The 17,231-nt window shown below is 40.1% G+C and overlaps 1 protein-coding gene across 5 annotated transcripts in view; it reads right to left on the bottom strand.

Annotated features, from left to right (window-relative positions):
* NTRK2 (neurotrophic receptor tyrosine kinase 2) overlaps positions 1 to 17,231 on the bottom strand; it is a 203,105-nt gene that overhangs the window by 133,364 nt on the left and 52,510 nt on the right. For all 5 annotated transcript variants that reach the window (XM_050329716.1, XM_050329715.1, XM_050329717.1 and 2 more), the window contains exons 10-11: positions 14,193 to 14,293; positions 12,826 to 12,925 (exon numbers count right to left, since the gene is read on the bottom strand). In XM_050329716.1, the coding sequence (XP_050185673.1) occupies positions 12,826 to 12,925; positions 14,193 to 14,293 (201 nt within the window). The remainder of the gene's footprint in view (positions 1 to 12,825; positions 12,926 to 14,192; positions 14,294 to 17,231) is intronic.

Genomic DNA, 17,231 nt, shown 5'->3' on the forward strand with positions numbered 1-17,231 from the left:
AACAGCGTGTTTAATAGACAGTAGGAAAGTTTCTCTCCCTTGTCAGCCTTCCTCTGTGGAGCACAGAACATAAGAACAGCCATGTTGATCCAGCCAGATGAAACATCTATTGCCCTGCCTCTGACACAAGTCAAAAGAATTTGCCTGAGGGGTCATGTTAGCACAGAACAAGTGCATACCAAAACACCTTTGCTACACCATGCCACAAAGACTTCATATGCCCAAGGTGATGCCTTTGTGCTTAACAGCTGTATCGCTCAAATTGAGAGCAGGGAACAGGCCCTGTGCCATCCACCTGACTCTCAACCTGCACTCCTAAGGCACTTGGGTTTTACTGTGTCACTGGCAGGTTGCATGACTTCTGATGGCAGCAGAATAGTCTGCATTAATGTTTGGAATGTGCTGGGAGAGGTCATTGCAAGAGCAGCTGCAATGCAGAAGCTCCAGGAACAATGAAAAGCAGCTACAATACCTGCCTAGCTAGTAAGCCAGCACTCAAAAGCACAGAAAGAGAGAAATTTAGAAGAGGAGGTTCTCTGCTCTCTAAAGTGACTGAAGGCTGTGAGCACTTACAGGACTCCCCCAAGAGGATGGCCATGGACAGAAATATTTAGCTTGTGCTAGCCACAAACACATGATTTGACCTGTTTTAACTTGAAGCTTTAAATTTTACTTTCAAGTAGCTAGAGCATGAGAGACATTCAACACATGCACAGCTGCCTAAGAGCCAGCTGAAGACCCAAGATATGGGCTGCTTGTAGTACGTATCCCCACTTGCCACAGGAGAAGGAAAGATAACAGTGCAGCTCCCGAGATTGTGTAAGAGAATACTACAACAGCCCTCCAAAAAAAAAAAAAAAAAGGGTATCAGCATTTCTTCTGCTGCCTGTTCCAGGAAGAGGGAACAAACAGAGCCATTAGGCCACAAACCTCTTTTGGAACATCTTCGGTAACAAATAATTCATCTGTGGCCACCAGCTCCTGTGCCTGAGAGCTTCCACAAGAAACAAAGTGTGATGGTAACTCAATTCACTGATTTTTAAGAAAAGTTTTTACCAGTTCGAATTATTCACAATATCTTCTAACCAGAACCAAAGTTAAAATTTGTCCTACTTTAAAGGCCATATAGGGTATGTCTCCATGTTGGGGCTGGCCCCTGTCAACTTTGGAGGCAAATCCTGGAACACAGGCACTCCTTACAAGGGTTACAAATGAACTCCTGCAGCTGCAGCTGTTTCCATGTATGCTCTGCGGAAGAGTTGTGGCAGGGCCTAAATTGTGCCACAACTGTAAGCCATCCTCTTCTTACTTCACAAGGATGATGCATTTAAAATCCAAAATGGGTATAGGGAAAAGATCTGACTTCTCAGACATGCCAGCTCTCTGTTTTCATACTACCAATACTCAGAGCAGGCAAGAAGCAAAGAGACTGGTAGAGGGAGGAAGACCAAAGTCATGACTGGTTGGCCAAAGTACCAGGAAGAAGCAAAAGTTTGTGTCAAAGAGAATCATAGAATGGTTTGGGCTGGAAGAGACCTTGAAGACCACCTAGTTTCAACCCCTTTGCAGGGCAGGGACACCTTTCACTAGGTTGCTCAAAGACCCCTACAGACTGGCCTTGAACACATCCAGGGATGGGGCATCCACAACTTCTCTGGGCTACTGTTCCAGTGCTTCACCATTTTCACAGTAAAGAATTTCTTCCTAATATCTAACCTAAACCTACCCTCTTTCGGTCAGACAAAATGTTTTGTCATCTATCAGGAGAAGGTGAAGAAGTTTTTATAAATACTTCTTGCCTGTTTACATTACTCCTCTTTGTGCTCCAGGATACTCAGCCATGCCAGGCAGTTGAAAGAACACTGGCATTGACCTTTAATGCTAAGAATAAAACTGACCTAGCCTAAATAACAGTTACCAAATAGTTTGCCCATTTTACTTCATTATAAAGGATCCTGTTACATTACTCCTCCCCAACTTCTTTTTTAAGAAGCTCCAAAAAATCAAACAGAACAAAACAGAAAGATTCTCAACACCTCCTTAATTTAATTTCTTTTTTTAATATCTCAAAGACAGATCTCATTTTCCTTTGTGATTTCTGGTTTCTCATTTCCATACTAGAAATGGCATCAATTCTTCCTGGTTTCTGTTAATGGCAAAGTGAACAGCAATAAATGGGACAAAAGAGGGCAGAGGACAAAACAGAGAGAATGAAAGACTCTAGTTTAAAAAGGCAATTCTGATTTTTGTGTAGGATACAGAACAGGTGTGAGGAGAAAATGGACTTTGAGGGCAGCACAAAAAGCTCCTTCAAAACAGAGAAGACCATCCCTATTTCACTCACCATTCATTTATGGGGAAAAAAAAGTCATTTTATATAATATACTACTCTGATCCTTACACTGGATTATCATCCAGGCTGAGGACTGAGTATAGCCCTAATGTTTTAAGTAAATAAATGTGAAATGTTGAAACACTGGCCAGTGTGAGGCAGAGAGGCATACTCATATTGCACCAGTGAGGAAGCACTGGGGTGGGTACAGTATCTCCAGGAAAAGGATAATTGAGAACAGCTATGAGTCACTTGGAAAAGGTATGTTCAGCTACCCACAAAAAAACACTTTGGGGAATTCACTGGCTGCAGTGAATTAACAGCTAATATACGAAGCTGATCCCAGGTTATAGATGTCCTGGGAGATGCTAAACATGCGTCAGGGTGTGTATGTGAAAAAGAGATATAAAAAGGACCTACGAGTTCAAATAATAAAATTTTATTTGAACTTTTGCCCAGAATTTAAATAAAACCTGAAGTGTTCCCTTTACTAGTTATTCAAGCATCTTGGCTATCTTTTGTCTTAATTTTTCTTAATTCCTCTGAACTTTTGTACTTTCTTGTTTTTTTCCCAAGGTGCAACAGCATTGCTACAAGAATGGCTTTACAGCACTTCTTGCTCATTCTGAGAGAAAAGACACTGTGAACCTAGCAAAAAAAATGAAAGCATTATTGATGCTTTCTCCAAATATTCAGACCCAAAGAGTGTAATGTCATGAGATGGTACAAACAAAACAAAGGAATTTTCAGATGCATTAAAGGAAGATATTGATAAAAGTCTACTCTTCTGTGTTTTCGCAAAATCAAGCAAGAAAGAACACGTAGTTTGTCTGACTTGTGGAAAATTCAAATAAGCATCAGAAAACTTTGAAAACCATATTCAATCTCTGACTAGTTTTTATTTGTGGGGCTTTTTTAGACACACACATTTTCCTGGAACATACTTCAACAAGTCTTCATTTTTTTGTGATTCCATATATAGTACTTAAAAAGATATGGCTCCACTGCAGGAAGCAGAATAGCAACAGCTGAGGAGAGCTAGAGTATAGCGTACTGTGCCAGCCAGGCTCTGAGCCTGTGCTGAATCTTCCCCTGTTGTGCAAAGTTCCATACTGAATGCCTTTCCAGGAACAAGGCAAAAAAAGAGCACTTCATGTGTACTAATATCTTGGTATCTGTTCAGAGAATTGGTAAGAAGCTAACATGGTCAGGCATTTAAAATGAGAACTTTATATATGCAGTGTAATTGTATTATCTACTATTCAGTGCAAGCAAAGGGTTTCTCCCAAGCTCAGGGGAAAAAAAAGGAGGAAAACAAAGGAAAAAGGTTCAAACAGATGGATAACATAGGTTGGCTTTGCTATTCTTTGGTCCTTTTGTTTCTTTCCATTCATTCCCCACATCTGATTACTTCTTCTTCACTTTGATTACAGGTAAATGCAGGTAAATGTATCATAATAATTATCTATCTTCTCCCACACCTCTCATTCTCCTATTTCCTCCTACATCCAATCTCATTTCTCTCTAAAATTCTCCATGGATTAAGCCACAACTTGCCCTCACAAAGTAATGCATTCCCAAAACAGTGTGACCTGCATTATGGGCAAAAGTTCATATAAAAACAGCTGAGTGTTCACCCTTTGCACATAACAAACTAAAGGAGAAACTCTGGGCTGTGTAAAATTGTGAAACAACTGTGGGCGTAGACTAAACATGGGGTTCGGTCTCTGCACTTTACACCTTTAAGACTGATTCTTCTCTTCTGTCACTACATCAATGCAGGAGCTCTGCTATTTCTGTGCACCTAAGCCCATAACAAGTGGAGCCCCGGCAACCAGGATTTCAGCTTTCCTTATTTCTACTGAATCCATTTATAGTCTTCTTTTCAGTCTTTCCATTTTGTCTCTATCCTGTTCTCTACTCAGCATCTCCCAGTTCTCCATTTCACTTCAGGCACACCATATAGACATGCACTTCTTCATCCGATCACCTGCTTGTATATTGTTTTGGGGGAGGTGGACTGAAATAAAAGTACTTGTTTACACTTCTTTCCATATATTTTTACTAGTAACAGACTTGAGGCCTCAAATAATTTTCCTTTTTTTAATAATATTAGTGTTAATAATATCAGTGTAGTAGTTCACATTATGAAAAACTCTCCGCAAGTTAAAAACTCCTTTTCTGCCTCAATCATTACAATTGAGTTTAAATTTTCCAACCAAAAGAGATCAGAATCAAATGCACCATCAGTTCACTAAAAATTCTCCAGCTTCAGATTTGAGCTGTCTTCATAAATCCTCTTTTATAGATCAGGCATGTCATCCACTTGCTTGTTCCTATTACAGAAACAAGAGCTGCATTCCTCTCTTGCACTTGGGTTTGGACTTCAGAAAAACAGTAGCAGACCAAAACAGACATCTGAGACCCAGAGACCGAATTTTATATAAATAATAACAATGGAACTCTAAAAATGCCCAACAGTATGTTCTGATAGGGTGACATGGACCCAATAAAACACTTTAGGAAACGATGCTCTTTTACTTCCTGGAACACAAGAGAATGCTGGCTTAGATATCTTGAGATCTTTGTAAAATCCTTTACACAAAATTACTTTCAGGGGTCAGTTAATATAAACTCTCATTGCTCAAAGCACTTAATAGCAATTTGCTTCTTCAAAGTAAGGTACTTAGAAGCAGTAACAACTCCATAGAATCATAAAATCAAATGGGTTGGAAAGGACCTCTGAGATCAAGCCCAACCCTTGATCCACTACCACCACAGTTACTAGACTATGGCACTAAGTGCCACATCCAGTCTCTTCTTAAATGCCTCCAGGGGCGAAGAATCTACCACTTCCCTGGGCAGCCCATTCCAATGCCTGATTACCCTCTCTGTAAAGAATTTCTTCCTAATATCCAACCTAAACCTCCCCTGGTAAATTTGAGACCATGTCCTGCTGCCTTACTGATAGCTGCCTGGTAGAAGAGGCCAACCCCCACCTGGCTACAACCTCCTCTCAGGGAGTTGTAGAGAGTGATGAGGTCTCCCCTGAGCCTCCTCTTCTCCAGGCTAAAAAACCCCAACTCCCTCAGCTTCTCCTCACAGAACTTATGCTCAAGTCCCTTCACAAGAGCCTTGTTGCTCTTCTCTGGATCTGCTCCAGCACCTCAATATCCTTCCTGAACTGAGGGGCCCAGAACTGGGCACAGCACTCCAGGGGTGGCCTTACCAGCACTGAGGACAGGGGAAGGATCACTTCCCTCGTTCTGCTGGCCACACTGTTCCTGATCCAGGCCAGGATGCCATTGGCCTTCTTGGCCACCTGGGCACACTGCTGGCTCATGTTCAGCTTCCTGTCAATCCAAACTCCCAGGTCCCTTTCTGCCTGGCTGCTCTCCAGCCACTCTGTCCCCAGCCTGTAGCGCTGCAGGGGGTTGTTGTGGCCAAAGTGCAGGACCCAGCACTTGTCCTTGTGGAACCTCTTCCTGTTGGTATCAGACCATCTCTCTAGCTTGTCCAGGTCCCTCTGCAGAGCCCTTCTGCCTTCCAGCTGATCCACACTCCCCCCCAGCTTGGTGTCATTTGCAAATTTACCAATGGTGGACTCAATCCCCTCATCTGAATTGTCAATAAAGATGTCTAACAGAACTGGACCCAGCACTGATCCCTGGGGACACCACTGGTGACCGGCCCCCAGCTGGATGCAGCCCCGTTCACCAGCACTCTCTGGGCCCGGCCCTCCAGCCAGTTCTTAACCCAGCACAGAGTGCCCCTGTCCAAGCCCTGGGCCGCAGCTTTTCCAGGAGTGTGCTGTGGGGGACAGTGTCAAAGGCTTTGCTGAAGTCCAGATAGACACATCCACAGCCTCATCCACCAGGTAGGTCAGCTGATCATAAAAGGAGATAAGGCTGGTCAGATAGGACCTGCCCTTCTTAAACCTGTGCTGACTGGGTCTGATCCCCCATCTTCCAAACTTCATGTAGTAAAGTAATATTACTGCCCCAATGAAAAAACTGGTGCACCTAAGACAGACAATTGGTATGATCTGCCCATGACTGCAGGGACTAGAACAACACTGTCAAATAATAAAAACAGCTCTTTGTGTGTGGTTCAGATGAACAACATCATCACTGCCTTTACATTGTCTACTCACTAAAAATACTGTAGATTTGAGCACATTCATGTTTCTCTACATCTGATTTTATGACACTGACTCATATGAATTGATCTCTCTTTTATATTCTGTTCATTGACTAAATAATGGAATGTTCTAAAGACATTAAAGGACTGACACCCACAGAATTGGGATTTAGGTAGGTACAACAAAGCACAAAAGCACTTCTATAGGTACAAGTGAAAACTCAAAAAGTTCAGTATTTCAGTGACTTGAGGAAAGTCAAACAGTGTGTTCCCAAGCTACAAACTGATCTTCTCAATTATTTTTCAAACAAGGCAAAATTGTCCAGGAAGCCATTACTGCTAGAAGCTTATTGTAGACCAATCTGAACATTAGATCATACCTGTCAAAATGCAGGTCTTTGCTGAAGATAAAAGCTTCTATTTTTGTAATTGGTATAGAATTAAAAGGAGTAAAAGTTTACTATTTTAAATGCATTTCACCCTTCTCCTACTCTATAAGCAAGCCAATTGCTTAAGCCAGACATATGATGCATGAGTTAATAATAAACAGAACAGCTCTCCCTTTTCCCACATCAGTACTTCAAACCACCCAGAGTCATCTAAACTCTCCTAAATCTGAATTTTTCAACCATCGATGTGAATGAAGCAGAAGGTTTAAGTACCTTGGAATCAGCCCCTCTGCAACAACAAGTCAAATAAAATGTATTAAAGCAGAAAAGCAATGATCATTTGCTATATGCTTACAACAAGAAAGACAGGAAAATTTTTTCTTGATGGCCCTAAAGATACAGCCAAAAGAATATGCAAAACCCTGAATAAATGGTTATGTGTCCGACAGAATGGTAAAGCACTCCACTTTCACTTAACAGCACGGTATTTGAAGCCATGTAAATAGGGGTAAATGAGGGTTAAAGTCTTTTGGTCATTATGTCACATCATTGTGTCAGAATGACAATACTGCTTTGTAAGGAGGCTCCTATCATGCTTTTGTACAGTGTTTCTTAGCCAAACTAAAATACTGTAAGACAGCTGAGAAATATGCAGCAAATGAGATGAGTTCCCAGCTGCCCTCCTGTGTGCTTCTTTTGGACCAAAACTCAATATGTAACAAGAGTTTACACGCAAATACAATACAGTATATGACACATAAAGAAGTAAAAATATTCCTGGACTATCAGGGTGCTCCTGTTGGAATAATCAGTGCCTTTATTTAAAAGTTTCAAGGACATTCAGGGCTCAGTGCAGAGGTTACAGAAATTGAGAGAAAAAGCTATCAAGAAGTAGGAGAAAATACACTGTTTTGACTTTGGCAGGCTAAATACATGGGTGTGTTTCTAACTTTTAATCAGCTTGATGAAAGAGAACAACATCCTCCTTGATAGTCCAAATTTTAAACTTACATTCAAAAAAGACAACAAGCAGCTAGCAAGGACTTGAAGGAAATGTAGTGCTTTGGGGTGTCCTAAAAGGGACAGTTTTCTTTCTTAGATCAACCTGTACAATCTCATTACCTGATCACAGAAAGGTAAATTTCTGTACCCTGAACTGCACAGACTTGCAAGATATCGAAGGGGGTGAAGCATTCATAGTCAGGATTTACATTTAGACATGACAAGTAGTTCAGAGAGTGCTCGAGGAAGGAGAAGCACCTTTCAAAGCGTGACACCCAAGCCCACAGACAGGAGAAGATAACTGGTACTGCCTAAGTATAACGCGAATTTCAGGCTGTTTGTTCCCTTACCTTTGCACTACAGTACACAGCTCAAAGCACTGACAGAAACTTCACACAAACACAGAAACAAAAAATCCTCTCACCTGATTAAGTACACACAGGTTTTCCTCTACTTTTGTCAAATGCTCTTTGTTAATTTCTTAAAAGACAGATGGTGCTGCTTTGGATACAATGGCTTCCCCTTCCTTTCTGATTTTGCTAAAACCTATACAAACTCCATTTATCTCTACAGTAAGACTGGTGTGATAATAGTTGTCCATAACTATCCACTTCCAGCTTCCCTAGCAAGCAGGGAGCACTAATGATATTGCCTTGTCACTGGAATAGGGACATATGTTAAAATTTACTACAGTTCAAATAAGCAAAAATCAAAAATGTTTTGATCCTTTTAACTGAATGATAGTGTTTTGAAGTTTATCCACTAATTTACCTTCCACCAGTTTCCTCCATACTTCCATTCATGCTTAGAGGCTTTAATAACATTTGCAAACTGTCTGTTGGGCTAGTTATGCTGCAACCATTTGATTACTTAAGATTGAGTTTTCAACATGGAAAGTAGAATAAAACAGGACTAGAATTACTCTTCCACAAATCCTCTCAGGAGTTCACAAACACTTCCTTGCCCTCTCTACTTCAGCTTCCTTGTTATTTTTCAGTTTCATAAGCTAGTTAGATGGAGTCAGAAATACACACAAAACTGTAAGAGCTGTCTTGGCAGCCTTCATTAAATTCCCATCATGAGCACTTTCACATCCCAGAGCAAGCAAGCAAGAAAGCAAGCAAGCCAAGGTGTTTTGTAAGAGCAACCCACAAGTCTTAACAAACGCATTTAGGAAGTTAACTGAAGCTTTCACCATTTATGCTGCAGCATCTTGCAAGGGTCTAAAAACCTCACCTCCTGATTCAAGCAACAAAAAGCAGCTTTTCACACAAAGCTGTTGTCAAGCAGACCCTGTACAATACGGTGTTTAAAATGTACACAAGCAGTGAAATAGAATTATGTTTCATCAGTTACTCTGACAAATTTGCAGTAGAAGTCTGGAAGTCTAGGGCAATGTGAGAGTTTTTTCTACTAACCTTACTTTAAGTCTTTTCTAGTATGGATCATAGATCTGTTCTATACTGATACTGTTCGCAAAGTCAACCATCAGAAACTCCTATCTTCTCTAGTTTTAAAAGACAGAGTAAAAAGAAGCAAAGCAAGAATTAAAACAATTGCTTGCTTCATACAGGACAATCCAACTTCAACCAAAATACAGAACATCACAAACAAAATGTTTACATTTTGTTACTGGTGGTGAATGAGTGCTTTGCTTGCCCTGGTTGCCTGTAAAAATATTCTATCACTACAATTTGGAAAGATAACTGAGTGAAATTAACATATCCCAACTTGGTCTCTTACCTTAGATATACCAAAAGAATAGGGAAAAGTAAAAAAAAAAATTGTTTTTACACAACTCTTCAAGAGATCTTAAAAAGAGATTGATCAGTACTGCCAAAGAACTAGAAGCTCCCAGAGGACCTGGTACTCCCTAACATATAAAGTGGACGTTTTTTTTCTGCTCTGTCTGGTAATGAAAGAAAGACAATGGGGAATGTGAGCTCTGTGGTAGGCTGAGCAGCTGCTCAGCATGAGCAGTGCTCCCAGGTATGGGCAGCTCTGAGGCAGCATAGCTCAGACACAACTGCCTGCTTCACATTTCTTTCTGGGGACTCTTATCACTGTCAGTTCCACATTCCAACCATGCTTGAGCTCTTGAAATGCAGAACTCAGCAAGGACACAGTCTAAGAAGTGGGCAGATGATGCCCATGCAAAAGATGGGACCAACTGGCATTTAAAAACACGAGGTGTAAAACGGTATTTACGGAAGCTACAGATGCCTGCTGAGAACCCCAGTGAGATGAAAATTTCATCCCTTACATAAAGACATTTCCTATGGCACAGACAGTGCTGACTGGGTATATACACATTTCTTTTTCTGATTTTAAGTGGAACATTTTTTCCATATACATGGTTGCATGTAAAATACCACTGGTGCCACTCTGACTGCTCCAGTTACTGAGTGGCTATTTGGGGTTTTTTTCCAAACTGCTTGCTAAAGAAGGGTGGGAAGCTATTTAACGACAGGCTATCCGAGGTGATCACATTGGTTTCTCAGAAGGTAACACAAAAATGAAGCACAGACTTTCATGTATTTCTGCTTGATGTAACTCAGGAAGTTACTTCTTATGAATACAAAATAGTTATTAATTTTGGAGAGGACTTTTAAATCTTGTTTTATAAATATTTTCCATGTCAATCTGGATATTTCACTGCTTCCCACTTCCATACTAACACTGTTTATTAAACTACAGCACACTGTCTTTATGCAGTTTGGATTAATTTTGCCATCACTAAATTCAATTGCAAATGATTCAAGGAGTTCTCAGGTAGCTGGCTTGATCCTTTCATTCACAGATTGCAAGACACACATTTTTAAACGTATTCTGCTGACCAATAATGATCAAAAAAAAAAACCCTTCTTGTCACCTTTGCCCTGCTTTTTTCATGTTCAAACACAACAGGTTGTTTATATGAATTCTCAGCATATGCTGCAGGCTTTTCAGAGCAGGTAATATTTTCTTATTAGTCTAGTTATTGCATATCTACACATATCTAATCTCAGGTCAATTCAATAATACTGATAATGATAAAGGGAGAGACTGTTTCTGGGACTTTGGATTACATATAAATCCAGACCGTGAAGCTGAGGTGTGAATGCACCGTTTGGAGAAGTTTGAGGTCCACTGAAGGGACAAGTAAAAGTCACTCCTTTCTAATGAAATATTAAAGAGTTATTTGTAGCTCACAGGGACATTTCACCATTACCACACATACCATGACTGTAATTAATTTTTGAAGGAGTGTACCTGAACCGTAAACTCATTTTACTGATTTTTCTAACCATCACCGGTAAAATTTACAAAATATATGAGGTTGCTGTCTTTTCATAATTTCATATAGTCATTTCCACAAAATTATATCCTTATGAAAATATGATCTACATGGACAATTCTGCAACAAGAACTACTCAGGTCAAATTTACTGATTAGGTAAGTGCTTTATTTTTGTGAGAAGAGTTGTATCTTAAGATATTAAAAAACTAACAGCATCCTGGAAGGTAATTTAACACTACCACACAAAACAGAACTTTGTGCATTCTTCCTCAGGGTAGAGTTTACTTTGTAGATTCTCCAATAATGTTAAAATATTTAATGCACATCTGGAACAACCTAACAAATATTCAGCTTTAAAGAACTAACAACAGACAATTCTCATTGTTTCTCTCAATTAGCTTCCATCTATTTCAGCCCTGTGAATGCAATTCGGAAAGCCTCAAACACAAGTAAAATTTACACTGAACTTCTGTTCAGTCACAGAAAGCTTTTTCTAGCCTTCAGCCAAAACTGCAGTTCTGTCCTGCTGACTTTGCATTGTTATTCAGAGTATATCACAATGACTGTCCTCTTCTTATGCTACCCCAAAAAGCAGAGACTGTATCGTATCAGAAGGAGGTGAAAGCAAGGTTACCATCCCAGCAAGCTGAGCTGCACCAACTACATTCCTGTTGTGCTCAAATTTCATTTGTTCCAGGAAATCTACTCTAAACGGAACACAGGAACACAAAATATAAAGTAGATATCTCTGAAAAGATCACTTGCCAAGAGCATATAAGGATTATCAAAATATACATCCATGTGGTACTATGCCGTAAGCACAGTTGAGAGGAAGTACATGAGGTTAACAGAAGATTAGTCACCACATTCTCCACAGACCCTCATCTACGCATCTTTAAAACAAAAGCTCATCTCCTTCAGTACACAACAAATCATCTTCTAGTTCTCCCAACAAGACAGTGGTTTTTTTTAAATTTCTCTTTTTTTTTAATACCAGTTCACTCACATCAGTAGTCACAGACTGATGATATCAGTAAAGTACTATGGTAACGGAGTTGTTGCAGGTACCTCTGTGTTACACATACCTCCATCTGGCTGTAAAATAAATAAATGAATAAACAAAGGGCTGAGATTTCCCTTTTCCACAGGGACACGAGTACTCGCCACTCTCTCCAGATGCTACTCCCCAAGAAGCACAAGAAAATGTATCTGTCAGAATCTGACAGGATCTACTGCAAATGCACCTTCCACTCTTATTGTTTCCTCTTGAATCACCTTAACGGGACATTGTAGTATTGTCTGAAGTGCCTCTCACATACAGCATAGATTCTCATCAAACTGTTATAATCAAACTTATAGCAGAATAAATTTCATTTCCTGTCTTCTTCCTACCTACATTGACTTGAGAAATATTTTATTCCAGGAAGTGTCTCAGGGGGATTTGAGCAGAAGGTACAAAAATGGGATTTGTCATAAGAAAAAAAGAGAAAAAATATTTATCATCCAAAACTCTACACTCTGTCTACATTTACCTCTGCCCTTATTTACCCAATGAATAAACAAAATATTAAATGTGATGGCATTTAATGTAGCTATTTTGACTGCTCCCAGAACAACCACCTATAGTATCAGCTCACACAACCCACAACAGTTCTGGAAGGTATAAACAAAACCCCTCCTTACCTTTCATTCCAAACTTGGAGTGTCTTCCAAACTTCAGAATAATGAGTGTTATTACTAAGCCAGTGCACACCAATGCTGCAATTCCCACTACAACATATACCTAAAAAAGGACACAAACAGGCCTGATTGTTTTGCACTTGTAAACTACCTTCAAAAATATCCAGCACACATTCAGATTAATCCAGTTAGGAAAAGAGATTCATTTCAACTGGGAACTCAGATCAAATAGTAAAGAAAATAGACACTTGTTGAGGTTTCTTCTATTCTGCAGGGAGCAGAGATTCAGACACTTATGAGAACACCTTTTTCAACATCCTACACATTCAAGGCAGGTGGGAAGGAGTGTAGAGCACCCCTTTCCCTTCCAGCAGAGCGGCATGTTTCAAGAAAAGTGGTATGTTACACGTAAGAAAAGTATATAGGGAAAAAAATTTACAGTGAAGATGGTTGAATATCAGTACAAATTACCTGGAGTGGCTGGGAAGCCTCCATCACTGGAGACATCAAAACCAGAGAGGACATACCCATGAGGATCCATGCTGGCCCAGCTCTAATCAAGGCTTTGACCAGTGGATTTCCACAGGTCCCTCCCTTCTCATCTCAGCAGTTCAACGACTCCAGTATCAGATGAAAAAAGACTGCTTGGATCCTCCCAGTTTTTAGCACAGTGTCCCAGCTCACAGTCTGCTCTCTGGTTCATGAATGCACACGCCCCACTGCTTGCTGCTTTACAGAGTCACTGGTGGAGGGAGGCTGCAATGTCAACCAATCCAGTAACCCACTATCAGTTTCCAGCATTTCAGTTCAGGAAAGCATGAGAGGCAAGGCAGCCCATACCAATTCAGCCACTTTTACTAAATTCAGCCACTATTACATTAAAACAAAAACCTACATGAAACCATGTTTTAAAGACATACAATTAGATTTTGAAAGTTTGTCACAGCACATCCTTTCTCTAAGGAGGAGCTGACTCCAGGACTGGTATTCAAACAACAATCTTCAAATTACCTTGCATGTCTTTCTTTTGTAAATGAAGAGTTGCTCTCCTTAACTAAAAGTTAAATGTAAGGTCATAGGCTAAAAAATTACAGTGAAGTTGTTCATTAAAGTAAGACATAAAATAACAGTTTTACTTCAACTGAAAATTGATTCACTCTTTCAAAGAAATGGGCGTAGGACAAGAGTGGGGAGCACTGATTTTCTTTTTTTTTTTTCTTTCTTTTTTTTTCCTGAGTTTTGATCACAACACACTAATAGTTATAGTGTTCTGGTAGGTCAGGGTCCTATTATAGTGTCTGCAGCTTTGTGAGTTCTATAGCCAGAAAGTTCACAAAAATCACAGATCAGGAAACAACACATATACTTACAGTGATGCTATCTTCATTCTCTTTGTTGGAAACATCCGTAGAAGTGATTTGATTACTGTTATTTGTGGCATCTCCAAGATCATTAGGTGTGGTTTCATACTCTTAAGAAAGGAAAAAGGGTTGCTTTTATAATTTTGTCACTTTGGAGGGGAAATGGTTTTCGTAATTTCTGCTCTGTAAGATGGTAAAGGTCACTACCAACTTTGGGACTTCAAGCTCTTTGGAAACAACCCGTAATTGCTCATGAAGCTGGAATGTTTTGGGGGGAACCACTGTGGCACATAATCAAACAAATGTGCTGTGACTGACAAACATGAAAAGAGAAGCAATCTACATCATAATGTGTATCCCTACTGGAAACAGCAGAGTTAAATGAGAACTCCATTCAGAGAGCTATTTTAATGTGCTTCTGACTTCCCATTAAAAACAAAAGACTGCCCTCTACACTAAACTTCACCAGCCTTGCGTTGAGTCAAATATAGGACAATTTTAGGAATTAGCTTAGGCACTTTCGTTTAGCCGATGAACTTGGCAGAGGGGTTTCTAGCTAGTTGTATCATTATCAAATGGGAAATAGCTGGTTTTATTTCTTTAATAAATAATAAAATACCCCTGTTGCGTGCACAGGGGTTACCATTTAGCATTGCTGTCATACAGGTAATCCTTAAAAAATTTAAGTGCCTGAACCGGTATGAAGGAATTTATTGATTTATCAAAATAATTCCACTGACAGGGCTGCAGGGGTCAATACAGAACTATTCCATATAAAGAACGAACATGGCTTAATTATTTAGAATAATTTTTAAATGAAACACAGATATTTACAGTCCATGACTTCCTGACAAAATTATTCAAATGAGATAAAACCAGTTAAATAGTAATATATGTTAAGAAAAACACACATTAAAATAAAATTTAAAAATGTACATATTTTGTATTTACTTTTGGAAACACACATAACATTTCAACTTCATGATTATAATGTGTGCAGATGAAAGAAACAAAGGCTAATAACTGCACCTATTACAAAATGCACCTCCAGCATTGTAATCAAAGTTTGCAATTCGCTGGGTATTTCTTTACATGTTTTGATTAAAATCAGTGCCATAAGCCTGCAGATGAAATTTTAACTGCAAAATTGAAAAATCAGAGCACAGAGGCACAGCTCTTGCTAATTACAGGGGCAGGAGCTCTTCAGATCACAGAGCTGCTGCTGAGCAGAGGGAAGGCTTGCACCTCAGCAGAGGTATTCTCCTTTAGCTCCGAATGCCAGTTTGGAGAGCTCAGCTGGCAGTGCTAGTAAGAAGCTGACTGGGCTTTTGATCTTCAAGAACATATTTGCTTTCTGCAAGGCACTAGAGGCTGCAGATTTTTTTGGTAGACGAAGCTATCAGCTACCTCTAGGACTAGTGCTATAGTCAGCAGATTCAGGATGTCTATTTTGGCTCTAAACTATGCATGCCAAAGGACAGGACTCTTTCAAGACAAAATACGTATTAAGTATACAGAACTTTCATGAGAAAAAAAATAAGTTCTTGGGCTTTTACCATTTGAATTCTACAACTCTGTACTGCATCTCTATGGGTGTAGCTTACCATGCGTCACAGAAGTACGAACAGCACTTCTTGCCCATCTAGGTAGCATAATCCCTGCCTTAACAGCTTGGCTGCACAAGCAGCCTGAACTCTTGGACAAAGTGCTGTCCACACTATCTGCCACCATAAGTACACACTTTGCCACAGGAGAGGAGGAGACTTCAGCTTCATTCATTTGCAGGCAAAGCCTGCTTTATGTAACAAATACCTAGGCCCAAAAGGTTGGGCTTCCTTTAAAATTACCTGCAAACATTTTCACAAATATAGTTTTGGCCAACCCTATATTTATTGTAAGTTTATAAGATATAAACCTACATAAAATCAACATATAAAACAAACTTTTAGAGCCTTCACTGCTCTGACTTTGTAAAAAAAACTTTGAAGAAGGAAATTTTTTGCTCTTAATTTCACCTGTAAGTAGCAGTAGGTAAAAGATGATGGTATTTGTAGTTCTGTTTGTGCTCTGTACTAAGCTACTGGAAATCACACTCTGAAGGACTAGTGAGAACCAGTGGGTTTCAGAGTGTTTCAGACCTGGTCTGTGAATCCCCTGAATGGACTTTTGTATTAAAATGGGCAAGACCTAAAGTAGGCCGTATCAGTACACTGGTGTTTTGCTGACGTTCCCTGTTAATTGTGAATCACAGGCATTTGAGGTGCATAGAGCCAGATCTTCAAAGCCTCTTGAAATGGGTGAGTCAGTCAAGGAAAACACACACAATAGCCATCTAGCCCAAACCGGATGATTCCGAGTTAAACAAATTCCTCTTCATTTCACTATGAAATCCTGACATAAACACTGAGCACTTTACAGACAGGGTCACGCCTCTTGACTCATGCTAGGTAGGACTCATACTGCTGTAGGGCCAGGTTCTCCTGTGCCGCGTACCTCATGCAGCCACTAGTAACTACAAAAACTGCAGTGAATTTCAGCTGAGGCTGGGACATATTTTGCAGCAATTTCACAAAAAAGGTGCATGGTGGTTGGGACAGATAGAACAGCACAGTCACATCAGCACTGGGGGGTGGGAGGGAGTTTGGGGGGTGTCACTCTGCACAGTCATTCTAGGGGTTTGGCTGACATGGGGCAGGTTGTCTCTTTCATGTTCACAACCACATTAGAAGAAGCATTGTAGCATGAAAATGGGAACTCGGAGCCAAAGGAGCTGGCTTTGCACTTAAATTTCTTGCTCATACCCAAGTGAGTTGCTTTATTTCTCTCAGGTACTTCCCAGATGGTGTCAGGACAGCTTTCCCTCTTCACCTTTTCCAAGAGGTGCCAGAGAGGTGAGCTAGAGGCACCAGTGACTGCTCCATGCACTGCAGGCACTGCCCCATGCAGTCGGGACTCCCAGGGGCAAACACAATGTCATGCAGCCTGATGCAGCCTCATCTGTTCTTCTGTTTTCTGTTGCATGTTCAAAACACTTAACAGAAAACATTT

This window comes from Myiozetetes cayanensis, unplaced genomic scaffold (genome assembly GCF_022539395.1).
Source record: "Myiozetetes cayanensis isolate MyiCay16 unplaced genomic scaffold, myiCay2020 scf4, whole genome shotgun sequence".
NCBI lineage: Eukaryota > Metazoa > Chordata > Aves > Passeriformes > Tyrannidae > Myiozetetes > Myiozetetes cayanensis.